General features: G+C 40.2%; 1 protein-coding gene across 2 annotated transcripts in view; it reads left to right on the top strand.

Annotated features, from left to right (window-relative positions):
- MAP3K20 (mitogen-activated protein kinase kinase kinase 20) overlaps nt 1-26905 on the top strand; it is a 92431-nt gene that overhangs the window by 49565 nt on the left and 15961 nt on the right. Inside the window, exons 10-16 of one of the 2 annotated variants that reach the window (XM_059476158.1) lie at nt 1445-1551; nt 7220-7355; nt 18027-18071; nt 18980-19010; nt 19129-19268; nt 20433-20495; nt 21510-21602. In XM_059476158.1, the coding sequence (XP_059332141.1) occupies nt 1445-1551; nt 7220-7355; nt 18027-18071; nt 18980-19010; nt 19129-19268; nt 20433-20495; nt 21510-21602 (615 nt within the window). Of the gene's footprint in view, nt 1-1444; nt 1552-7219; nt 7356-11537; nt 16560-18026; nt 18072-18979; nt 19011-19128; nt 19269-20432; nt 20496-21509; nt 21603-26905 lie in introns of those variants that run through there. The other variant, XM_059476159.1, reaches the window with a different exon arrangement.

Here is a 26905-nt window from a genome sequence, read left to right as displayed (position 1 = left end):
CTGCTGCTTAACTGGTACCTGTTGCTGTGAGCTCTGGGTGCCCAGTCTGCCCCTCTCTGCATGCTGGGCTGGGGAGAAAATTGCATAAGCACTTGTGCTGGGGCAAGCATGTCTGTGGCAGAGAAAATGTGTGTAGCTTACTGAACTGCCCATTGCCTGAAATCATGGAGGTGGACCAAAAAATGACAGACAAAGCCTCCAGTTACAGCCGAAGAGTGCAGCATTACAGTATAAGAGAGCTTGTCTCTCTTTTTGTTATGCATTTGACACTTTTTCATGCTGTTTGACATTTAAAATAAAGAAATTGTCTGTCTTTTATAATGTGGAAATCACTTGGATCTTCCCAAGAGAGACACCTCAGCATTGTTCCTAATTGTTTTTGTGCTCCCAAATTAAAATGCACGTTTTAATTGCAGCATCTGTAATTTTAGCAGAAATGGTATAATTAAAGGCACAGCAGAGAGAGAATGTGCATCATCCCCTTATTATGTATCTACATTTTGTTTCAACCTTTTGTCTCAACCTTGTCTGGGGTCTGTCAAACAGACTAACAGAGTCAGTGCTCTTTCAAGAAACACATTTAACTGGCTTTTTCAGTTTTCAGTTATTATCCTACTTCACAGCTTCCCTTTGGGACTAAGGGAAAAGTGAAAAGAAAAAAACAAAACAAAAACAAAACAAAACAAAACAAAACAAAACAAAAAAAAAAAACAAAAAAAAAAAAACAAAAAAAAAAACAAAAAACCCGAGAAATATAACCTGGTCTTTCTCACTTGTGAGCACAATGGGTCATCGAGAGCCCTGGAACAAAGTTCAGTAAATGAGCCCAGGACAGAAGAGCACAGAGTCCACTAACATGAGCTTAGCTGCCAGGCAAGACATCCTTCCCTAGCCTCAGTCTTCACTTCTTCCCTGGCTGCTCCTGAAGTAGCTAAGTGAGAGTTTTTCTGAAAGTATCTCCTCTGCAAGAGGGGAACTGCAGCCAGAAACTTATTTTTGATAGGCAGCTAAATGGCTTTTTCACACACCAGAGTTTATATTAATACCTGTAAAAGGCCATCTGTATAATTACCAGGTACTGATGGTCCAGCCTTCTCTATTTGGAAGCATTTTCTCTCATAGCTTGAGAAAAATTATTCTTTCAAATTAAGAATCTAGATGATTGATGATTCTAATGTTTAATCCTGTTTTACTAGTAGACATGGCAGAATAAGCTAAGGCTTGAGTCCTACTAGCCTGTGCAACTCTTCTCAAACTTTCCTTTAATGGAAGAACAAAAAGAAACCATTTACAGATTTACAGTCCTCTTGTAGGATGCTGTGGTCAGAAAGAAGTGTGGCAATTCCTTTTAATTGTGGGATTTCAGTTGAAAATTTCCTGCAGATAGTTCTAGTAGTTTTATATGCAATGCAAATGCTCTGTTTTGGTTTTCTTTTTTCTTCAGAAAAGACCATCTTTCAAGCAGATTATTTCAATCCTGGAATCTATGTCAAATGACAGCAACCTTCCAGACCAGTGTAACTCATTCCTGCATAACAAGGCAGAGTGGAGGTAAGTTTTCTTCCTTCCAAGATGATATGATGAGGTTTTACATTGAAATGGTATGAGTGGCTTTTTTCAGAAAGACATCAGACTCCAATGATGTACTGGTAGAAAATATGTGTGCTTGAAGTATTTTTAGAACATAACTTACCTTGTTGTTTTTCAGGAATGCCCAGAATGTTGCGAAACTTGTATTAGGAGCCAATGCACTTAGCTGTACCCTATATTTATTATTACAGTGGTTTAGGCATCATGATATTTATGGTTTTGTGATTCACATCTTAAAACCAATTACAGGGTTTCAGTCAATAGTGTGGGGGCAAAAGAAGTCAGATAACATATAGGTTTGATGCAATTTTCATAGAAAGTGTATCAGTGATGTTAATATTAAAATCAAAGAAGGATAAGGGGCCTAAAAACCATACCTTCCGAGTCAGGGTTGTACTCACTTGAATGCACTCTACCATTTTTTATGTGTTCTCTCCTTTGTCAGCTGTGTGTTCACACATCCAGCACATGCCCATGCCAGTCCCATTTTTTACGGTGTTCCAGCATTGCTTGAGCATATGATTTTAGTTATTGCTGATTGTAATTGTTATTCATAAGTGATTAGAAATGGAAATGAGATTTGAGACAATTTTATTACATTACAGTTTTGCAGTAAAGCTTTCAGCCTCTTTTTTGGAATGTGTCAAAACTTCAAAAACCTGTCCCTGAAGCTTATTTGTGTGTTAGAAAACTTGCTGCTTCCCAGTAAATCCTTCTGTTTGAGATGGAATATTGAAAACAGATCTGCACAGGGAGATGATTTTTGCAGATGATCGTGCCTCACTCTATATTAAGAAGCGTTCGCTCTATGCCGAATAAGCAGTGAGCACAAATACCAAAAGATTCCCTGCATCGAAGAAACCGGGACGGGGTGGAGGATGGGGCTTGTGTCAAGCCCGGCAATCCCGCGTTTCTTCCGCTGCCTTCCAAGGAAAAGCAAGACATAGATTTTTAATGGGGCGAGTGGAAAAACTGAGCTGTCGCTGGGACGCCCCCGGTCACACGGCGGGGTATAAATAGCCCGGCCCGGGCCCGCCCCGGCTCGGCCGCGCCGCCGGCGGCCCCGGACCCGGCCGGGCGGCGGGGGCTGCGCGCCATCTGCTGGCGGCAGCGCCGCACTGCGCCCGCCGCGCCGCCCGCGGGGCCGCCCCGCAGAGCCCGCTGGGCCCTGCCCCGCACTGCTGCTGCGGGCACAGCTGGCCCTGCCCCGCACTGCTGTTGCTGCTGCGGGACCCGCTGGGCCCTGCCCCGCACTGCTGCTGCTGCTGCGGGCACAGCTGGCCCTGCCCCGCACTGCTGCTGCGGGCACAGCTGGCCCTGCCCCGCGCTGCTGCTGCTGCTGCGGGACCCGCTGGGCCCTGCCCCGCACTGCTGCTGCTGCTGCGGGCACAGCTGGCCCTGCCCCGCACTGCTGCTGCTGCTGCGGGCACAGCTGGCCCTGCCCCGCACTGCTGCTGCTGCTGCGGGACCCGCTGGGCCCTGCGCCCAGATCCCAGTGCTGAGCGCTCCAGGTAGTGTTTAAAGTACCCCAACTGCATGGCACCGTTGTTTATGCAGACTCTGAGCATCATATCATGGGTTTGACAGTAGATGGAACAAGGAGGGTTGGGAAAAAAGTACATCCTACTGAGGGGTTTCTTATATTAAAAATGTTTGGAAGATGAGCAGATACTCAATTGCCTTTAGGAAAGGTGAATAACTACTTAAATCTTGCCAATATAGCAAAATAAAAGCTGTACTAGCTGACATTTGGTGACAAACGTTGTTTTACTTAATCGGTTTATTTCTTGAAGTGTGACTCAAGTGGCCCAAGTATTGCTTGCACATTTGTTGCTAAATTTCTCAGATGAGGAATGTCTAAAAAGGTGTTAATGAAAAGCCATGTAGCAACAAAGAACTCTTTGGTACTATCAAGTAATGAAAAAACTTTTTACCATGGAGACTTGTGTTAAAAAGAAATGTGACATTTTTTCTGGAAGAATAAATGGCTTAGAGACAAGGAAATATGAGAGAGAAAATAAAAATTCAAGATGGGACATGATTTGCCTGAAAGCAAAGATGATTTTTTGAATTGAGCTGAAATGAAAACACAACGTTCAGAAAGAGCTCAAATCATGTGGGCACTTGTTTGGAAGCTGGAAGGGTGCTTTCCTATCCAAATTCTGGTAACAGCTTCCTGCCCTGATGTGAAAGCCATGTTAGAATGGAAGCTTTCGTGAATGCTTAGCCGAATAAACAGAATTTATGCCACCTGAAATAGATAAAAGATGCATAAAGTGGTCCCAAAGGATAAACTAAAAGAGTCTTAAGTTTGTTACTAAAAACAACTGCACATTAGTTTAATGTATTTCAACTTCTGTATTGAAAAATCTTTGCTTTTACTGATTTTTTTTCCCATGGTTTTTTATCCCATAGTGATTTGCAAAGAGATAGTGAAACCAGCAGTAGGGAAAGTATGAGATATATTACCACAAAATAGGGAATTTTAATGAAGCCTCGATATCCGAGCACTGGAGAAGGGTGGGCTTGGGAAAGGCAAAAATTATGCGTGTTCCTTTGAGGGACCTCTGAATTAATGATCCAGATACTGCACTTTCACCAGGATGCTGCACTTACCAAAGCAAAGCAAAGCTCAGACAAACTGGATTGTGTTTTTCCCCACTCTTAAAAAAAGGCAAGCTGAGGTCCTTTTTATATAGACATGCCAAAATTGTATCTGCAGCAGCAAGTAACTGGAGTCTTCAGTATCACTGACTGGCTGGCATGAAAACTGACAGTGGGCTGAGCCTATATGTGACTGCTGGAGTTGATAACACGAACGATGCTTTGACTTATCTATATAATGCAGTCTTATTTGCAACATTTTCTGGTATTCATTTTTATATTAATATCACAATATGATTTGCTTGTGCTGTATTTCCCTAAAATAATTCAGTGTCTTTTTTCCTAACTGTTCCACACATGTTCAGCACGTTTTTGTTATTAATAAAATAGGGGCAGTACCTTATGCCTGAGTTGCATAGGTCTAGTTGCATAGGCCCTATGTTTAAGTTCAAATTCTGTGATCTTTTTGGAGCCCTTTCTGAAGTCACTTGTATTACAGTAAAAAAAAATTACTGTAGAAGTAATGATGTTCCAATTCAGTGAGAGATCCCATTTGTCTGCATTTAGTCATATATACTAACTGCATCTCTCCTTCCATCCTCTCCCCACGAGTGGCTACTCCAATGATTAAAATAGTTTATTAATGATACTTACATTAGTGTATTAGTAGCAATTCAAGGCATATAAAGAAATGCCAGTCATTGTGTTTAATCTGTGAATGTCATTTGATCATTTCTAATAATGTATTAGTATTTGTTCTTCAGTGTCACAGAATGAAACTATTCTAGAAAAACCAGTAAACTCACACTGCAGAACTACAGAAGCAAACAAATCCACATGTCCTACCATGTATAATGTTTCAAGCTGCTTCATTTAATAAGACTCATTAACTGGGCAATGTACAGTAGCTTTCTCTTTAATTACACAATTTCATTATGCAGTGGAATTATTTTTCAGAATACAACTGTTTTTGCAGACTAACCTTTTATTTTAAGAGAAGTTTCTGTCTAATGAAGAGAGATAATTACAGTACAAAATAGACTTTTGACACAGAGAAAACTATTGTTACCAGGACTCCCCTAGCGCATAATATTATTTTAAAAGAGAATGTAATTTACATATTTAAAAAATTATAGAGTTGTATGTAAGTAGCAATGATGATGAGAGGCAAACTAAGAAAAGCAGTGCAACTGCCCTCAAATTGCTCTATAGTTTCCACAGTAGATAGCATAGTATGTGTTTTACCTGACAAAAGGGGTTTATGAGGGATATGGGTGTCTGGGGATGAGTCACTTTCTGACCTTTGGTCCAGTGCCTTTTAGTTTGTTCCCTTGTTGTCTCTTTATTATGATGTCTGACCACTTTCTACCCCGCACAGGGATCAGTCTTAATTTATGCATGCCTAAATATGATAGAGAATTTTTCTTGAAATCTTAAGCATGATAATTATGAGGGGCATTTGTTCTGACCACCACATAGAACAGCTCACTCAGCAGGACTCAAGTGTGATAAATGCCTTTGCCCCCCAGGTGGCTGATTTCTGCAGTAGAATTAAGCATGGTGGTAAAGTTTGCAGTAGGGTTTTCTGGTTATTTGAGCTCTGAATCCTTTCAGTGTACTTTTTAAGCAATGCTCTCTGACAGAGATGTCTTATCAAAATGAGAAATTCGTAGAATTTGGAAAATTCATATTATTTTATTTGCTTAGACTCTTTGGGTATACTATTTTCCTACATTGAGAGGCTGAACTATTTTAGTCGAGAAGAGTTTAATCATTCCATGCCAGGACACGAGATTTACAGAAACAAGTAATTTTCTTTTTCCACCCCAAACAGAAATGACAGCTAACTCTGTTAGTCCTTCTACTTTCTTTTTTAAAACATGAGAAGGAGCATATTTTGTTCACAGCACGTTAACACAAGAAAAATAATGTGGAAATTTGAGCAGAATGTTTAACCTTGCAGAGTCCAGATAGCTATCTTTGGAGCTCTCTTTAGGATTTCTTATCTTCTTAGGAGCTCACTTTTTCAAGGAGAAAAACGAGACACTGTGATTGACTCTTCCCACAACTGTCAAGATACAGTGCACAGTCTCCCAAAAAGGCACAGAAATGTTAAGTGCATTAATAGGAGATTTTTCTTTTCTTACCCCACAAGCAAAATATACGTCTGAATTTGGTGACAGAATTGTTGTTCACCTTCTGTGTATTTGTGTAGTGCAAAACTTGTTAAACTCTTTTCCAAGAGCAGTTCAGTTCATGTGTTTAAAATACACCATCCATCAGAAAGTATGTCAAAGGAAACTACATTGTTAAGGGAGGTACGTGCAGTGAAACCAAATACAGCTGGTATCTGCGACTTCTTTAGAGTACTGCCTTCATTTCCTGCCCTTCCTACTTTTCATAACTTTGCAAGTATGGTGGGAACTGGAGAGAAGTCAACCAAATCCTTTTCGCAACTGTTCCAAACTTGAGAAGCTTGTATTTGTAACCATTTGTGGGGCTGGCTCATATCACAGTTTGCATTTTTGCTTTTGTATCTTCACCTAAAGAAACAGAAAGGTAAGTGGGGAAAACATTCCCCCACAAAATGCTTCTGTTAATTTTGAGTGTAAGTCCAAGTAGTATTCATAGTCAAGTTATAAACCCAGACAAATGGACTTCTTGGACTGCCTGTATTGTATTGTTAATGCTTGTCGCATTACCAGTTCTTAGCTTTACGGATCAGATCATGTTTCATGATGTTGGGGGGAAAGAAGGCATTTTCATTTTAAAAATGTTTTTGTTATATGGTATTTTACTCTTTTAAATGTTATTTTTCTTCAACTGAAGGTATTATGGTCTGATGTATAAACATTACCATTTCTTCCTAAAGACGTGAAAGACTTTGCATTTGGTAATTAAATGAACTGCTTGAGTTAGTATTGTACTTTTCAGCCTTTCACATTTAATTAACATTCAAGGGGAAATTATGAACAATTTATATGTGTCAGGAAAAGACAAGACGTAACAAATTGTCTCCGTGCAGATGTGAAATTGAGGCAACCTTAGAGAGACTAAAGAAACTGGAGCGTGATCTGAGCTTTAAAGAGCAGGAACTAAAGGAACGGGAGAGACGTTTGAAGATGTGGGAGCAGAAGTTAACTGAACAATCAAATACTCCTGTAAGTAGACAATAATTCAACCTTTCATCTTGTGTCAGAAGCATTTGGAGCTTTGTCTGTGTAAATCTCAAGACATACTAAGGAAGTGTAGTGCTCCTCTTTTTAGTTGTTCCTCTGGGCCAATTTTATTGCATAACTCTAGATAACAATATTTTTTTAAAATTTCACCTAATGCATTAGGTACCACATATTACTGATAGTTCATATTGTGACATGGGCATTTTATGTAGTGTCCATTGAGTTCTCAGCTTTAAAAATTGTTTACATTCAATAAATTCTGTTTTCAACTAGAAAGTTGTAGACTTTATGGGATGCAGGATTTGGTCTTAAATATAAGAATAATTTGTATCTTCCAGAAGGTATGTTGTGAAACTTATGCAGATTTTTTTGATTCTGTTCTTTTTCTTTGAGAAGTAGCAAATTCCCATTCTGTGAAAAGGGGGTCAAAATTCAAAGTATTAATTTAAGGTTTTGTTCATAATTATAGCTAACATAACTTTGACTGGCCAGTTACCAGCTGGTAGAATTCTCACATTTCTGTTAGTAAATTGAACAAAAAACTTCCTTGCATTATCTTGAATTTCTTGATGAAATACTATGCTCTTCAACCACTGATTGGCAGAGGGAGGACCACAGGGTTAGTGCATGGCGAGACATTACAACAGAGTTGGTAAAAAAATTACTGTGATACCTCCTTGTTTTTAAAGCACTAGCTAAGACAAATACCAAATTGAGATTGCAGTAGCATATGATTTTTCTTATGCACAATTTTATCGTACTAATAACCTTGATTCCAGCCAGACCCATTTACATATGACTTGTTTTTAAGGCATAGCTTATTGCTGTTCTTTGAATGAAGTTGCATTTATGTTCCAGCTGCGAACATGCAGCAATGAAATCACAGAGGATAAATGTTTTCCTATGTGCAGATTCTGTGTGTTTTCAGTAGATATCTCTATGCCTGCTTTAACACTTGCCATATTCCAGTAACTGAGCTGTGGGCCATCCTCTATCCTCAGCACAGCATGAGACACTGCCTTAATGAGCAAACCTTTTCACCAGCAAGGCCCTAGGGTTTTTTTTATGCTGTACTTGCTTATGACTTGTACTTTTCACTTAGAGCTGGCATTGCTGCAAGAATAAAGCATTGTGCTAAGGCCTATTGTGCTAAGCATGAACTGTCTTTCTGCATAGCGTTAACCCAACTGTCCTATTGCATTTAGGTGCGATTTTTTCTAATAGACAAATACAGGATTGTTTTTTCCATACATTTTAAGTGAACTTACACAGAACATATTTTTTAAAGAGCCATTTTGTTGGAAAGAATTGGATATACTGGCAAAAAAAGGGCTTATTCAAGCAGGATTGGGGTTTTTCGTAGCACTGGTTACACATACAAGTATATTGTAAATTCATAGCTGTAAGTCATTTGCAAAATATCTTTGGGCGTTCTGTTTACAAGCTGTAATCATTGGGAGTCAAGCATCTGTCTTCCTCCATTAGTTCAGGCAGTGTCTGCTCAGCAGCATCAAACTAGAGGGTTACAACAGGGAGTTGCAATGCTTTAAACTACCTTGACTATAAAAGCAGGAGTAAAGATATGGCAACTAGAACTGTGACACATCTTAGAGTTCCCACTAGGCATAAACCTGGTTCTTAGCCAAAACCAGGCCTTGTGGTGTCTTAGCTGGTACTCTTGTCCCTGCTCTGTGTTCTGCAGTCACCTTTTCACTTGTCTCTGCAGCAAAGACCAGAGGCCAGCAGGGGTGTGCAGGAATAGAATCTTAAACCAAGTGACAGGAGAGCAGTGAAGCTGTCTCTGCCACTTGATTCTCCAGTGTTGTAGGATTGGTAGAAGCTTCATCCTGCGTGGTGGGTAACTGTGAGTGGCAGGCTGCTTCTGCTCCAATGAGTAAAGTATAGCTTCACACACTTCAGCATGAGGGAAGGAAGAGGCCAATATTTAGAAATGCTTCTGTGCATTTCTCCCTGCTGTTGTTTTGACCCTTTTTCTGCTGCATCTTATACAACAAGCTCCTTTGATTCTGATCTCTGCAAATTCCTTTGCGTGCATCTCCAAAAGCCTCTAGCACAAGGGAATCAGGAGCATTTTGGTGGAGTAAAATATATCCATAGCTGCCATGGAATGGGAGACTTCTCTTGAAAGATTTGACTTTGCGATAATAGTGGATGTAGCTAAGATGAACAACTTATTAGAGGAAGACAGTAAGCAGGACATGAAATCCATATATCACCTGTGATGCCCTGTACCTGCAGGTGGTCATTTAACCATGGAACTTACAGAGCCTGGTGGATCCTAGCCATTTCTAAGGGTCTATTCTGATAGTCATCATATGCAGTGTGTCACTGAAGGCATGTCCTGTCCCGACAAACTCTTTAAATTCTCCAGATAACGAGATGGCAAAATATGGAGGAAGTAATGTGATTATAACTTGCAAAATGAGCCATTCACAGCTTACCCACGCTCAGACATTGAGCAGTCAATGACCCAGAAAGGTGTTTCAGTGGAGAGCTGATTTGCAGCTTTGTTGATTTTTGTTGGGAATTCTTCCCATGTCGGGGATGCTGTTCTGTGGATCTAAAGTAACTATAACTACCTGGCAATGAAGTATGTGTGCTAGGTCTTGTTTTTGAAAGGTTCTTTCTTTTTATCAGGAAGAGCTTGATCCAGCTAGCACACTGTTGATGGTGTAGCTGGAGGTTTTTGTAGAGCCAGGTGTACAGAAGCTTAGCTGCAGGTTCTTTCATCACACAGCAGTAGGATGCATGAGGGCTGTTTAGGACACCGCATCATGCCAACTTCTTCTTTTTATTTTTCTTTCTTAAACCCTGATCACTAACTTTACTTTAACACAATGCAAATAGTAAGTGTTTGTAAGCAGGGAAATCTCAAGTGGAACAGAAGACAGATGCTGTCTTTTTTAATGATAGAAAATTAGTCAATTTAAGTGGTTTTACCAAGAAATGGGCACTCTTTGAGCAACCCTGGCTGTGAAGCCTCTTGTGTTACAAAAGCAGGGCATCACCATAATCACCCCCGTAACTTATTTTGATCAACTGCCATTGCTCTTCAGTCAGTTTTCTGATTAGGTTAAAAAATATATGAAAACCCATGAATTTTGGGTAGGCAGTTTTACAAATGCTTTGGAAAGAAATGCTAGTGCAGGTGCTAGTGCACCACACAGCTCCTTTGCTGTTGTTTTAGTAGTGCCTCAGTTTGGCACTCCAAGACAAGTAGGTAGTTTAATTTAGGGTGAAACTCCTGAGTTTTTATTCCCTGTGAAGCACAGGCAAATAAGTAACCTCTTGTATGTCACAGAGGTTACTAGCCTGGCCACTCTGAAGAGGCATTAATCATTAACCTGAAGAGGGCATATTTCATTTGTTACTACAAACAGACTGGGTCAGGTGAATGCCATTATCTGTAGGTGAAGATTAGCGGAAATTTAATATGATGTACAAGCAATTGACAGATGTCTCTTGATACCACTAAAGAAAAAAAAAAAAAAGCTGAAGAAGCTGACAAGCTGACCAAAACCACCCCTCTTCCCCTGCCTGCTTGTCCCTGGGATGGCTTCTGGAGGTGTGGTGCTGGTGCAGACTGGAGGCCAGTTCTCCTGTCCTTTGCATTGGTGAGAGACTCATTTCTGATTGTGGCTGTTGCAGGGTGACCCTTTCTCTCCTTTTGAGCACTCAAAACCAGTCTGCTGCTGCTTTCATTTCTGATATTTAGGGGCTGCTGCTTCTGCATCAAATGCAGAGCTTGTTTGGCTTCTCAGGTCTTAACGCAATTTATTCTTCAATCCTGAAAGGTTGAATTAAGCAGCTCCAATTGCCTTGGAACCAGTCCAACTGATTGGGAAATGTCATATTCTGTTTTGTGCCATACAAAATGAAGGATTGAAGAGTTTGAACCTTCTTTTGTCATGAAAGCTCTGTTGCCTGTGGTTCTTGCCATGCCACTCAGTGATTTTGGTTTAAGAACAATCACCCCAGAAGGATGCTATCTGTTTTAATGAATTCTTACTTGACCTCCATGTTTAGATTCACTAATCGTATGCTCTCTGTTGATTGCTGACTAATCTGGCGGTGTCTTTTTCCTTGATTTTTAAATTGGTTCTAACTTTCACTTTTGCTCTGTCCTTTCCTCCTTTTAAATAGTTTTTCTTACCTCTTGCTGCAAGAATGTCTCAGGAGTCTTACTTTGAATCTAAAACAGAGGAGTCAAACAGTGCAGAGATGTCATGTCAGATCACAGCAACAAGTAACGGGGAGGTAGCTGGCATGAACCAAAGCCTGAAGGCCTTGATGATGACGGGCTTTGGGGATATCTTCTCTCTGAACAAAGCAGGATCTGTCCTGCATTCTGGAATGCAGATAAACATGCAAGCCAAAAAGAATTCTTCTAAAACCACCTCTATGAGAAAAGGGAAGAAAATCAACATGGCTTTGGGTTTCAGTGAATTCGACTGGTCAGATGACGATGATGATGATGATGATTTTGATGACACAGATGATAGCAGCGAATGAAATAAGTTGTAGAGTTAACCCTGAAATCGTTTTAGCAAAGCAAAACAATAAAGTTTTAGAACAAGAATCCTGTCAGTTTGGTCTGTTTAAATCCTGTAAAAGAACAAAAAGCAAACAAACACCAACAAAAAAGATATTTACCAGGCTGAGCATATTTGTATGTTGAAAGATATATTGTTTCTGTTTCAATTGTGCTGGCTTATTTCTGCTTTGATGAAATTTGGAACTAAACTTTCCAAACTAATTGAGATTATTATTATTTCATTATTATATCTATAATTCCTAGTGCCTGATTACAGAAACTATGGCTTGATAAATTTAAGATCTGGAAACACTGGGAGAAACTTCAATGTCATTAATGCCATTAATGTACTTCAAATTTTTCTTTTGTGTTTTTTGTCATTTCCCTTACCCCTTTAATTGTCGGTCACATGCATATGCTTATACTTCCAGATTTGCTATTTTCTACATCCATTCTTTCTTCCTGTTGTAGTGAAGGGGTTTGCTGTGTTTCTTAATTTAAAGCCATTTTCAAGGCAGCATTGGGGGAAGTCACAAATAAGTTTCTAGGAACAGAGAAGCTTGGGAAGGAAGAGGGGTTAGTTAAATATATAGTTTAAAAATGGAATAGCAGCAGAACTCAAATAATCCCTATTAGTAGATGTTTTCTATAAATGTGCTTTTTTTTCCCCCCTCACGTGTATGTGCATGTGTGTATAATTCACCCTATCAAAGTAAACTGCAATCAGACCTCTGCATCTATTATCAGATATTGTGATCTGGAAGCTAATTTTCAGTTATGTTGATGTGAATCCATGAAGCCTCATTAACTTTGATGGACTTATTCTTGTACCTGAGAGCAAAAATTGGTGTTTGTAAATTTTGATTCTGTTGTATCTGCTAAACAGCGTGTGCCATCCTTGGGAAAGGACAAAGAGAAGCCACTGTGACATTTCAGCTTGTGCCCTACTACTGTGGCTTGTGTGAAATTCTCCATAGTAGAATCTGGCAGTAATGTCAGGAATATTTACTAGACTCTGCATAACTGTTTTTTGCAGCTACATTACTTTTAAAGTATTGTCACTGCTCTTACAGCTTACCATAAAACTCAGTGTCTAACAATCTGCTGCAATAATTGCCTGCCAGGCACTTATGTTGAGAGCAGTGAGGATGTTTCTCCTGATGACCCCTTTAGTGGTGATGCAGAAGGAGGGAGGGAAACCAGTGCGAACACAGATGCAGGTTAGAAAGGAAGATGATGTAAAATATTTGCCAAGGAAGAAGGGCAGCATTTCAAAAGAAAAATGTTACTGTGTAGTTCAGCAGTAGTGGGAATAAGCCATCAAAATTCCATTCTCAATTACTGCAAGGGTTTCTTTTATAAAACTTGTGGTTTTGAGTGGCTTCTTTAATTATAGGCTTGCCTGTTACACAGCTCTAACCTATATGTTATGGTGTTTTGTGGATGGCTTAAAGAAAAATGGATACATTAGATAACAGCAAGCTTGAAATCATTATCTGTTCACTCAACAAAACAAAGTTCTTCAAAAAGTTTTTCTAGAGTGGACACCTCTTTGGGTTGTGAGAAAGAAAGAATTGTTTCATCCTTAAGCGTCAGCACTGATCCAGTCACCTGCAAGGCACAAGTGCTGTGCTCAGGCTGGCCTGCTCCATTTGCTCTGCATGGGATCATAGTTCCTGCAGGATGTCATTTAGCCCTCTTCCAGACACTCCCAAACTTCTTGACTTGAACTTCCCTCTTGTATCTGGAAGCTATTCTCATGATGAAATTATCATTTAAATGATGCAGTAAATGTTCAAAGTATGTTCAAATCCCAAGGAGAAACTCTTTTTGCTCACGTGGGGATGGCTTCTTAGGTCCATCAAAGAAACCTGATTTTAGGGAGAAAAAGAGAATTGAAAGGGCAAATAGTTAAATGGAAATAAGAACAAATAGCCTTTTCCAGTATAGATTTGTACTATTTTTGTAAGTCTATGTCTGCTAACACCCACAGCAATGATACTATTTTTGTAACTGCCACTTTGCACTCAGCAAAATTGTTATGGATTTGTGTAATGTAATATGTGCACTTTAGATCTTAAGGTGTGTATCATTGTGCATAAATTACTGTACCACATAAGCAGTGTAGGGATGTACAACTGAAAACAAAATTTGGTTCAGTACATTTCTACTTCAAAAACCCAAAAAAATCTATTCCTAGCATTGATATTTTGCACTTTTTTGGTGTTTGACAATCTTAGAGCACTTCATGCACATTTATGTTTGTATGGGTTTTAAGTGAATTTGTAAATTAACTCCTTAATCTTTACAGAAATAAAAATAGTTTTTAAGTAGTATGACACAGATTTTCATAGTTGCAACATCACAAGGTTTAAGTCTGTCTTCAAGGTTTTGTTCTTACCCAGGTGTGTAACCTATATCAGCAAATATCATCAGAATGTGGTAATGTGCTTGTAGTAATTTCTGCCTACTTGTTTCAGTATTTTTTAATGAAGCAAGATGGATTTTTTCCCCTTCACCTTTTTTCCCCATGTTGTTTCTCAAAGCAAATTAAACTATATTAAGGAAAAGTTTAAGCTCTTCTAAAACTTTCCCATGCATTTAAAGTAGCAAAGGTGACCTCTGAATTGTAGATAAGGTGATAACGTGCCAAACTCTGCTGATGCAGTTGAGATATAGTATTACACTTAGGATTTTGGCTGTGCTTACTAAAAAAGCAGTGGTATTAATTACATTTTTACTTTTCTGTGATGAGTTTCATACCAGGTGTGTCCAGTTTGTAAGCCAGTTATCATATGTGAGAATCAAGCTGTGTTTTCTGCCTCTGAAATGCTTCTCACTAGATAAAGGCTTTGAAAATGGCTCTGGTGGGCAGGTATGGTGGTTGGAGGAGGGCAGAGTATTTCATCTTCCATGCCTGATTTTGCTCTGCAGTGTATCCGAGTCCATCTTCTACCTGTCTCATCATCAGGTTATACAAATCTCCACAACAGTCCAGAGCCACATCTTGTGTCAGCTAATGCAAGCATTAACCAAACCCAGAAGGCATTTCTCTGGCTGCTCTGGGCCAAAGCCAGAACAAACCACCAAAAGCCTTCCTGTGCCTTGTACACCTCTCAGCTCACTAGGCCCTGCCAGGCTTTCTGGGTTCCAGTTTCCTCTGCCTTCCATAAAGCCTGAAGGTGTTTGCAGTAAAGTGATATCACTGCATTTGATGGAGGGGAAAGGTAAGAACCAGGCCTGAACTTGGCATATTTACCAGGCTGCTGTACTGCAGACATATACTTAGGTGGGTAAATGGCCTCAGAGAAGAACAGGGAGGATTGACTTTTGGCTTGCTTAATGGTCAGCTGGGACCAAGACAGGATGTCCAACTCCCAACTCCTTTTCTTCAGCAGTGGTCAAAAAATATGGGAATGGGACTTAAAGGAGGAACACTTTTGATCTAGTCATTTTTGTGACAATGTCATCACTAATTTCTTGGAGTAGCAAGTGCCTTAGGGTACAGTGTGGGTGTGCTGCATTGCCAGCCATTGTGTGCTCCCTGACATGAAGCTTGTCCCCTCTGGACTGGAAGGGCTTTCTGGAGGTGAGGTCTGGCGTGGCCTCTTGTCACACAGTCATGTTCGTGGCTTGTCATTTGCTTATCATTCCAGAGCTTTTCTTAGATGTTGATTCCCTTCTGGGTTTTAAAGTGTTTATTCTGAGTTAAAATATCTGATGCAGTAATGATGGGTATTGCTCTCAGCAGTAGCAATGGATCTGTAGTGTGCATATAGCTGTTAAGTACTGAGCAGTGTTACTGTGTGTCTTTAGTGGTGTACTTCCTTTATCTGTAATCAGGCAGCTTTTACAGGTTTTTAATAAGACCTCTGACTTGACAGAGGCTTTGACTACAGTCCTAGTTAGAATGTTCAGGTAGAAAAAGTAACTTCATTTAGTAATTTTCACAGCCCTTAAAATGCACTGGTAGAAATCTGGAGGAGAGACCTTCCCCCTTTCCCCCAGGCTTCAACTTAGTGTATACTGTAAAATCTGCACAGAGATTTCTGATGTGTGAAGATTTAATTTTAAAACTGTAGAACCAATGATTTTCTTTTAACATTTTATATTGTGTGCTAAATACTCATATGCCTTTAAAAGTCAGATATAGTCCACTGCATTTCTTGCTTTTGCACTACTGAAGAAGTTTTGTACTGAATAGTAGGAGTCGATGCTACTTACACTTCAGGTTTGAACTGATGGAATTCGAATAGAAAATATTTTCACAGTGTTAGAAAACTTCATTTTCCCTTCTGAAAAAGCAAAGCTGAGCGCAATGCCTATGCCAAGACTGTTGTGCTGTAAACTGAATATATCATTTGTGTGGAACATGCAATGTTACACTTGTGTGTGGTAAAATCTTGCAGTGTCAGTTATTCTCTTTATTGCACTTGACATACCATGTCTTGTTTTATTCACACTGTGGATTCGATTTTCCAGTGTAAAACCAAAGCAAACAAACAAAAAGAAATCATACAATGTATTCAATTTCCTCAATTGGTGTCATAAACTTTCTTTTGGTGTGAACTTTTCCCTTGCTTCTCTTTTGTTCCAAACTTCTATTTTGCAATAAACATTTTGACAGTAAATTTTATGCATTTGTGTGACTGTGTAAAATGCTGGAGTTCCAAGAGGTTCCTTATTGTCTACTGGTTTAAGTCATTTTTCTGTATTACTATGTGACATTTCTCCTTTATTCTCCCATTAAGAAGAAGAAGAAAAAAAAAGATAAATAATACAGAACTATTCTGCCACTGGGTATATTTAAACCAGAAGAAAGCAGAAAAAACTCACTGTACATCTAAAAATGCGTTATTGGACTTCTGCAGTAAATTATTCAGTTGTACAAGTCATTTTACCAGGCTGCTGCTGCAGCACCAGCCATTTTTACTCTAAGTACCTACAAAAGGCACAACTCGGCCTCCTGAGGGGGTTCATGATTGCCACTTGCCCTTCCTTGTCCTTTAGTGTTGCCCCCAGCACTACTTTTGTCCCAGTGTTCTGCCCAGGCTGCAGGTCACTTAGTGTGCAGCTGGAGGTGCTGGGATGCCTAGGGGACCTGCTTGGCCTGTGGGTGGAGCCTGGGGACCCTGGGGGTGGCAGGGTCCTCTGAAGGAGGTGACAAAGCCATGGGGGGGGGCGGGGGTAGCCGAGCTGAGTCTCTCATAAATCACTGTTATCTACATCAAAACGTTTGCAACTACATCGTGATACTGAGCTTCTAGGCAACACTGACTGTCCAAATACAGATCTACAACAATTAATGGTAATCCTTTAAGCTGAATAAAAATGCCAAGAAGATGACACTTTGGATACCATATATTTGAATGAGTATAAAAATGGCAATCACCGTTACAGTGACATCTTCTCCTCTGTCAGTTTTCACATCATCCCAGAATTTTGTTTAATGTAGCCATTCCTCTGTGGTTTTCTAGTGCTTCAAGAGCTAACATCATCTTGCATCCAACAAAGTGTAGGAGGAGGCTGGGAAGTGCTGCACTCCTCCAGCCTTACAGGAGTTGTTACAAAGCAGTGGCAGAAACCAAGAGAGACTTGTCTGTACATGGGTTGGAAGACAGTCTGCAGTGGCCAGACTCCAAATTCTGTTTTCACTGCTGTCCAGTGAAAGTTTTCCTTCCTTTTGCAGAAAATATCCATCCTTTGGGAGGGAGTCATATTCCCAGCATTATTTTCATTGAAGATCAAAGCCATAGCAAAAGCCTTCCTGTAGTGTCAGAACCAAGAGCAGAGGCAGATAGAGTCCCTTGCCATCAGAAGATTTACTTTTGCTTCCTAAGTTGTTTTTGTTGGAGATCTGCTGGTAATTTTATCTGCAGAGAGGAACAGGATCGATTTAACACTGCCAACATGCTGTTGGAGCCAGCCCACAATCAGTGTGAATGCAGTGGTTTAGTACATCAGTATGAGTTGCAGCTTAACTCCTGCACTTTGCAGGGAAAAAGGAGCAGAATGGTATCAGCCACCAGAGTAAAATTTGGGTGGAGGGGAGAAAAATGGTCGGATGGTTTTCTTTTCAATTCGTATCTCTCACACAGTTGCTGCCCTCCTTTGATATTTGTGCATGGACCGAGGAAGATGTGGTGAGTATTCTGTGTTAATGTGGCCAAGGTCCTGATGCTGGAGCTCTCTGACAAATTACAGCAGGCGTGGTGGGAGGGAAGGCTGGATCAGAACATCTAGGTGAGATCTTACTGCTGTTTGGTAAAGCTTGTGTCCCAGAAAAGCTTGAAAATGACCAGGAGTAAATTTGAGTTACCTTCATAAAACAGGCACATTCTCCAGTGTCCAGAAAATAGTGGGAGCTGGGAACTGCCAGCAGTCAGGAGGGCACTCTTGGGTCCTCATTCAAGGAATGTGGAAGTGCCCAATGACCTAAGCCTGGACAGGACAAAATGAGTTCAAAGGTTTTATCCCACTGTGTGCCACCTGGATGGCAATTAACTGAAAAAAAGTTTAGAGCTTTTTAGGGGTGTGGAACCTCTCTTTGATATAAAATAATGGCATTGAGTACTTTATACTTTTTTATTCAGTTAAAAGTCTAAACAAGACAGACTAGTGATTTATCTCTGACACAGTGATGTGTCAAAATGATTTTAACGTCCTATCAAGCACTGCCATTGTGTCTTATGCATCATGGGGTTGTTTGGCTGACATTTACCAAAGGACTGTCTGGAAAGCCAGTGTAAAAACCATAAAAGCCCTGGCTCCTTCCCTTCAGCCCTTTTAGCACATGACACTTCTCAGTTGCTTTGGTCATTTCAGTTCTTCATGATAATAAACTGAGAAAGGTGGGTGCAAACTGGAAGGCAGTTTGGAAAAGCTAAATAGAAGTAATCACTTGCATTGGTGAATCCTGAGTCCTTTATCCCAAAGTGAGAAATATTTTTAAATTTTGTTTTAAAAAAGGATGATTACTTGTGAACTCCAAATAACTGTAATACAAGACTTTGATAATTTGAACTTCAAGATTGATTCCTCTTTTTTGCAGTTTTTCTGGATGCAACAACTTACTAGAAAAGGTAAAAGCTATTCATATGTCCTTTCACGCTCACATTTATGAATTAATACACATTTATTCATTTTCCCCCCTCCAATAAAGTGCCATGTGGATTTCTGAATAACCTCTTTTATCTTAAGGCGATGCTTCTGGTGAAATGAGTGTCTATGCTAGCTTGTTTAAGGAACATCATATCACTGGGAAGCAATTGCTTCTTCTAGAAGAAGAAGATTTAAAGGACATGGGAATTGTTTCCAGAGGACACATCATCCATTTGAAGGTATTATCAGCATATATTGAATGGTGCAGTAGGTTATAGTGTATTTGAGAGTCTATGGAGTTTCAGTAGTACTAGCAGCAAAAAAAGTTGCAAAGGTAAATAGAGAACATATTTGGTATCTAAAATAAACAGAATTATAGCTTCATATGGATCTAGAACTCAAAGCAACCTGAGCATTTTATGAGGCATGAAAATGTGCTGTGGTCTTTATACTTCTCTGTAGTTCTTAGTTTTCTTGTGAGCTTGATGGCAGTACTGCTGCAGCTTCACCTAGGAGGGCCATTCTCCCAGCAGAAAAGCTTGGGAATCTTCAGAGAGAACTCTCTTTAGCTGAAGGAGAAACAGATACAAAACAGTTATTTGAACTGAAATCTCAGCTTCTCAATTTTCACATCTCATTTATAGCGTAAAGTATATTTAGCCTAACAAAACTCAGTTGGACAACTTTAAAGCTGATTGACAGACAGGTTTCTTTGCTCTTAGAACTTTGCTTTTAAACAGTGTTTTAAATGTCTGATGTTTGTAATGAGTTAAAAAATCATGATCTGGAAAATGTGATCATGACAGCAGTAATGGTATTAGTACTGTATCCACAGGAGAGTTTTCTGGCAGTCAGCTTTGGAAAAGAGATTCTATAAAAGCAGTGTCTATAATTCTGTTGAGTCTCAATCATTTTAGATCCCAATTTGCTAGTAAAGAGATACTTGTATTGTAATTGCTAGTCCTGCAAATTTAGCTTTGTAAGTCACACAAATTTATTCCCCTTTTGCTCATCAGCCATTTTTTCCATGCCTGCACACCATTACTGATATATTTAATTTACATTTCCTACAGGGAAAATTATTGAAACTTAATAAAGTCAATAATGTCAAAAATGAAAGATCTCAGTTTCCTGGGTTGATTTGAGCATAAATAAAAACAACAAAACTGAGTTCCCTGAACATCTCTTTTTCTGATTAAGCAGATCTGATTCTGAACACAAATCAGGGCCGATCTACCACAACAGTTTCCAGAACAGAGCTATATTTTAAACTCTTCTCACATGCCCTAATGTATCCACAGTGGAAAACAGGGCATGTGGGGTTATGCTGTTTTTCATGCTGGTATTTGCAGGATGAGATACTAAATAACTCCCATCTGGTTTTGTTGATTTTTTTTTTCTAGACTGCTATTGAGAAGTTGACCCATGACTACCTAAATCTATTTCATTTTCCACCATTAATTAAGGTAAGTCTCACTGTTGATATAAGACATTCTTCTCGTGCTAGTATGAATATTTCCCTGTTCTCATGTCTCAACTTTCCCCCATTCAGGGGAGGGCAAGGTTGCAGTTCCTACAGAGGGTTGTAACAAATGTGGAGAGTCAACAGCAGCAATGGATCACATAAGAACAAATAATAGGATAATATAAATTGTTTTCAGGGAAGTTCTCAGTTTGAGTACTTTATACCTTTTGTATCATGGAGCCAGTAGAATTAAATTAAATGACAACTGGTTGCAATTTGCTTGTTGTCATTAATCAGAAAGTACTTTGAAGAGCCATTCCTCCAAACTGCTGCCACCAACTGGTCACCACTGAAGAAGCAGACCCCGGCCCAGAATAAGCCCATAATTCCCCAGTTTGCTAATGTTATAGGAGAGAAGGGTGACAGAATGATTTAGTGTCCTGCCACCCTGACGTTAACCCATTAGTTATCTGATAATCAATAATAAGACCCTTGCAAAAGGGAGGGAGTGTTTGGGAACCTTGGTATTGCTAGAGCAGATATTTGCCTGATTTAATTCAGTAAACTAACCAAGGAATTCTAGACCGCAAATCCTGAAGTAGCTTTTTTAGTCACAATTTATTGCATAGCAATAGAGTAAAATCCACGTAAAAAAAAAATTTCATATAGCAAAACTCTGTTCCCTGGAGGGGAAAATGAAAGTCAGAGCATTGCTACTTTGCTTTGCTGTGCCAGCTGCAATTCCAGTGGCAGAGGCTGTCACAGTGCTCGCAGGGACACTGCACTGTGCCAGAGCAGCTCAGCAGGAGCAGGAAATGTGCAGCATCTCCCACTACCAGCTCTAAACCCATGCAGAAGTCTTTGCCCCTCTTGGAGTGTGATGTCTCCTTTCTGCTGCCTACCAGACTTGTAACACCTGAAAGGCAAATCCTTTCTGCCACCAAAGGGTGTGCTGCTGTCTCCCAGTGGGTTGTGGTAGATGTGAATTCTCACCCTTGCCTGTTTTTTTTGGCAGGATTCTGCAGGTGGAGCTGAAGAAAGCATAGAGAAAGTAGTGAATCTTGAACTTGTGTTTGGTTATCACTTGAAGCCGGGAAATGGTCCAAAGGTAAGCTGGGAGTGCTAGATCAGTTGGTTTGGTTAAGAGTCTCTACCCAGAGGGTCCAATATCTTCTGGACACAAAAGATAAATCTGCATGAGAATTTTCTTGTTTTGGAAAGTGCTGGCTGAATGTCAAGGAAGCAAATGGGGCTGCATCAGTGATGATGATGTTCCCCCAGAACAAGCAAGGAAGAAGAGTGGCACAGAAAGTCTTGGCTGAAAGCTTTTGTTTCCTTTTGAACTATTTTTTAAATTTAATTTTTATAATTTGGGATTTCATTTTGTTCCTTTTATCTCAGTGAGTGTGAAATGGTAATCCATTTATTCAAAAAAACCCACTGACAAGTTGAGCAGTGGCATATGCCTGATGTTGGTGGGCAGACTTCCTTTTGTCTCAGCAAAAAGGAGATACTGTTTTATGCAACCAAGAGGAGTTTGGGAAATATATGGTGTGCATGGCTGCTGGCTGGGCAGGACTGGTCCTGGTGGAGACTGTGTGTCCCCATGGTCCTGGGGAAGGAGGGAGGGGTGGTTGGAGCACACTGCACAGAACTGCTGTGCTCCAGCAATTGCCAGCGTGCCACATGCTAATCAGCCCTCAGCTCCAAGCAGAGCTGCTTCAAGGATCTCTCATTACACCCTGTGTAACAGGAGCGTTGATGACTCCAGATGTTCCAGCAAAGGATTTCTACCACATTGTTGTTGGAATCCATAAGGTTAGAAGATTTTTAAGAAATGGTTAAAAGAAGTATGTAGGCCTCAAACTGAAGTTTTGTTAGCATTGCAAATATAGCAGAAAAGTTTCCCATGCAAGCAGAAAAGTTTCCCAAGCAGTAGACGTGACAAACCACAATAGGTCTCTGTGGAATTGGCTTTAAGATAGCAACAAGGTTATTTAATGTATGTCTTTAGAAGGTTAGCATGAATAGAACTCTGTTCTTTGTCTCTTATGAACTAGTCTTTGTTTTAGCTACGATTACATGTGCTTTGTGAGATTAGATAGAATGATTGTCAATACGTGTTTTCTGTGTCTGATTAGCTTAATTCTAGTCTGAGATGATTTTATGTATTTCTGTACCAGCCCTGATGGAGGAGACATTTTTTAGTCTGGATCAGTGAGCTGACATGTCTCCATTTTGTATTTTGAGACTGATGTGCTAGAAATAAAAGTAAAAATCTCTTCACTAGTCTGGTTACAATGTTATCCATATTTAGATATTTTGCCGCGGCCTAGTGAGTTCCTTTTTTAAGACCTAAGTTCCTGACACCATTAGGCTTATACCTGTCCCGTCCCTCGCAATTGTTTTCTCTCAAGAGTGAGGTTTGTCCCATGCTTTTTGTTTGCTTTGTCCAGATTGCCATGGACTCTGAAGTCAAGGGTTTTAGAATTAATCATCTATGTGGAAATGGTGTGCAAAGCATTTCTGAGCTAGAGTCAGGGGTTGTGACAGCAGGATTTATTTCCTTTTGTATTTGATAAATCTGCATTGTGTGTCCACCCTAAATTTGTGGGAGGCTGACTTTCATCTTGTGTTATCTGGCTGCTTTGCTTTCAGGGCATACTGTTTGCAGAAGTCTCTTGATTTCTGTACTTGGTGGTGCTTGCAGAGAAAGCATTTAGGTTTGAACTTAGTAGGAACTTGTACTCATACTGAAATAATTTCATCAATTTGAAAAAGCTTTTGTCTGGAGATTTCTTTTTTTAGTTTGTTTCTTTTATCTTGAGTACTTCTTTTTCCTATAAAAATCTTCTTTATCACTATGTGAATTACTTAGACTGTCTCAGTGTTCTTGAATGCATGTTGCTTATGCAGCTGTACAGCTGCTTTTTTGTAGGTGTGCATTTTTCTCTCCCATGTGCAACTAACTCTTGAAGGAACTAAAAGTCCATGAAAAAACTCATATCTCCCTTCCATTTCCAATATGGGCTGTGAGCCATAGTACAGGGAGTTGGGCAACCACCTGCAGGAAAGAGCAGAAGAAGGAGGAAATAGACCTCTGAGCACTGGAGAGAAATTCATGTTGTACTAATGCCTCCATAAGTTTGAAGATGAGTAGATGTTTTAGCCATGACAGCAAAATGTGCAAATGAGACTGTATGCAAAGTCTATGGAACAGAAGCTGAATTGTTATGAAAGGGCAGAGTTAGTTCAATGGGCCTGTGTAGTGTTGTCATAACCTCTGCAGGCTTCTGACAACCTTTTTTATTTGGTCCTGCCTTCCCTGTGAGCTCCTAATTGGTCCTATGTGCTCTGTGTGCTGTTGGGCCCTTTTCTAAGAAAGCCATTCCCTCTGAAGCTGTGGTTGCATGCCAGGCATGCCTTCCCTGTCAGCTGCCCTGCTGCAGCACCCTGTGTGCTCAGTGATGCCATTCCAGGGAATGCACAATTTGTCACCTGAATATGTCTGGGCTGGAACATCTGTCTGAGATCTGCACATTAACTTGTACCTGCCTTTAAAGATATTGCAGCAGAGCCAGTTTGAAAAAGTGAATTGGAAGGAGCAGGTTGTTTGAGTTTTTGGGCAGGGTGCTAGGGCCGACATGGGCAAGTAATTTGCATTAAACATAACATTAACAAAGACTGGTGTGGTATAAACTGTATAGGAAATTTGGCTAGCTTGCTTCTTTGAATACCCCTGCATACAATCTTCTGGCTCCCCTAGAGGCTGCTTTGAGCTACCATCTAGATTTGTTCCAAAATGAACTGGGAAAAGGGTGAAAACCAGGATTGAAGGGTTTAAACTTCTTTTATTGTCCCATTTTTGTAAAAGAGTGGTGCCTGTTCCTGTAAAACTGGGTCAGCAGAAGCACTTGGGATCACACCTTCCACCATCTTTGTAGCTAAAAAGCTGGCCTACATCAGTTTAAAAATAAATTTCTCAAAGGAACTTTACCCTAATCAGTCCCTATAACCAGCTGCCTAACTAAGAAGCATTTCTCCTGTTTTAATCATGAGGAAAAAGAGGCAATAAGCTCAAATCTGGGTTAGACATTGAGGGTGTGTGTTCCCTGGCTGGTGTGATGGCTGCTAGATTGTGTACACTGAGAGAGGTTATTAGGCTCAGCTGGGAGGTGGTGCAGTGCAGCAGGAAGGGCTCTGTAAGGAGAGCAGGTCATGCTGGGAGGTTTTACACCAGGCTGGCTCTGTGCTGGTCTCTGAGTCCACGTCCCTTTAGTTATTGTAGTGCATCTTCTGGTCTAGTTGCACCTGGAACCAAGGCATCCATGTCACTGGAGGTGGCTCTGTCCAAGCTTGGGACAGGACGGACACAGGACAAAAGCCTCCTGGTCCAAACGAAAGCTGGGGAGTGCATCATGACATACAGCAATACCACCAGATATAAAAGTGCTGGAGAAGCTGGTCCAGGACCCAGAAGCCATTTCAGGGGTGCTGGTTAATTTGGGTGTGTTTGGCTGGTAAGAGCCCAGCAGCATCTGTGGTGTGAGGATGGTTCCTCAGGACACAGGTGTCACCTCCTGGGGCACTGTGCCCCATCAGCACTGCCAGCACACCTTTCTTCATCAGCAGGCAGAAAATTAAGGCCTTAGGAATGGCAGTGCCTTTTAGCAAGGATCCTGCTGGATATGCTTCAGGACAGCATTTGAATGTTCAGCCTTTTCTGTATGCTGAATGAAACATTGACTTCCCAGTAAACAGCTTTACCAGCCCCATATTTTTTATCTAATTTAAACTGCATCTTGTAGTGGGATTATGTTGGTTTCCACCAGCTGACAGATGCAGTCATTTCATTACAGTTTCCTTCCTTTTTTAGCTGCATCTTTGGAGGCTATAAAAGCTCAGTTGACCTTTGTGCTCTCTGAATGCATCAGGAGTAAGCACTGCAAAGCTAACCTGGTTTTTAGAGGTTTCTTTTCCAAGTCTTGTAGTTCAAGTTATGTGGTTACTTCCATTCACTGCCTTTTCATGACCTTTCTGTACACAGTTCCCAATGAGCTGAAAGGTGATAGATTTAGACTTTTTTCTCCCCCACAAATAAAAAAAAAAAAAAAAGCAAGGGACAAGGGACCACCAATTAAGTCCAAGACGGAGAGTAAAACAACAAACCCTGGCAGTTGTGGCTTGAGCTGATTTGCAGGACTGCAGGGGGAATTTTCAATGGCTTTCTCATCCTAGATGGCTCATTAAAATTTCCCAATCAGGGAAAGGTGCCTGAGCTATGTCGGCTCCACACTGATGAATCACCAAACCCCTTGAGAAGGATGCCTTACAGTCTTTTTGCCTTCTATTGATGCATTCTTTAGTTTTGGTCCTCAAAAGGGCAGATTTCACTATGCCATTGAATGTTTTCATTTTTTACCGAGAGTGGCACAATTTGACCTATATCCAAACACAAAGCCTTGAAGTTGGCTCACCATTTCGCCTTATTTTTCCCCACTTCCCTCTCCCTCCATTTGACAAGGTGAGGAGCAGAGCCTCTTCAAAGCCATCTGCTAACTGTGTGAACTATTTTCTAGCCTTGAATATCCAAACTGAGATGTATTTTAATGCTATTATTTAAATGTGTAGTGGCAAAGGTGATATACTATTAAGGCTACTTTAAAGCGACATTGTGACCAACTCTTCATGTGGAGAAACCCAGGCCAGCAAAATGCAGGCAGTACAAAAAATCAGTACTGAAATAGTTGTAACTGGAATGTGGTTTCACAAGTGCTTGAGACCATTTCTGCTGCTTGTTCCTCCCCACCCTCCCACTATATCAACGCTCATAAATTCTTTCTTTACTTTCTTAAAAATAAAGCAAGAGCCAAGGTATAACATTTGAAATTTCAGCTCTACAGTTTTTCAGTCTTTTTTATTCTCCATGCTCTGTAGATATTTTAACCCACTTCACTAAGTAAAAATGGAGGAGGGATTGGTTTTATCTAACCCTCCCTTTGCAAAATAATCACAGGTACCTTGACTTTCTAACATGGGGCTATTTGTCCTTATCTCAAAACCTCATCTTCTAAATCCTCCCTCTTTAATTCCATTTCAAAGCACAATGCTTTCAGTACTAAAGACTAATAGTTAATGCAAGAATCAGAGTAGCTGTGTTCAGGTGCTATTTTCATAAATTTGTTCCTATTCTATCAAGTACTCAGTGCGGGGACACAAAAGATTACCTAAGCTGTAAAATAAAACCACAGCCACATTAAAATATTGCCACCACCACTGAGAACAGAATATTGTAGTCTGCTAAGATGGATCAGTGCAGGTGATCTGAGCTCCTGGTTCTATCTTCCAAAGACTCTTTTCAGGACCATATACTGTTTTTGCATCAGGTGGAGCTGGTATAACTCCATCATC

The sequence above is a fragment of the Ammospiza nelsoni genome, chromosome 7 (genome assembly GCF_027579445.1).
Source record: "Ammospiza nelsoni isolate bAmmNel1 chromosome 7, bAmmNel1.pri, whole genome shotgun sequence".
NCBI lineage: Eukaryota > Metazoa > Chordata > Aves > Passeriformes > Passerellidae > Ammospiza > Ammospiza nelsoni.
Note: the sequence above shows the minus strand (reverse complement) of the source record. Positions and strands in the feature narration are given on the sequence as shown.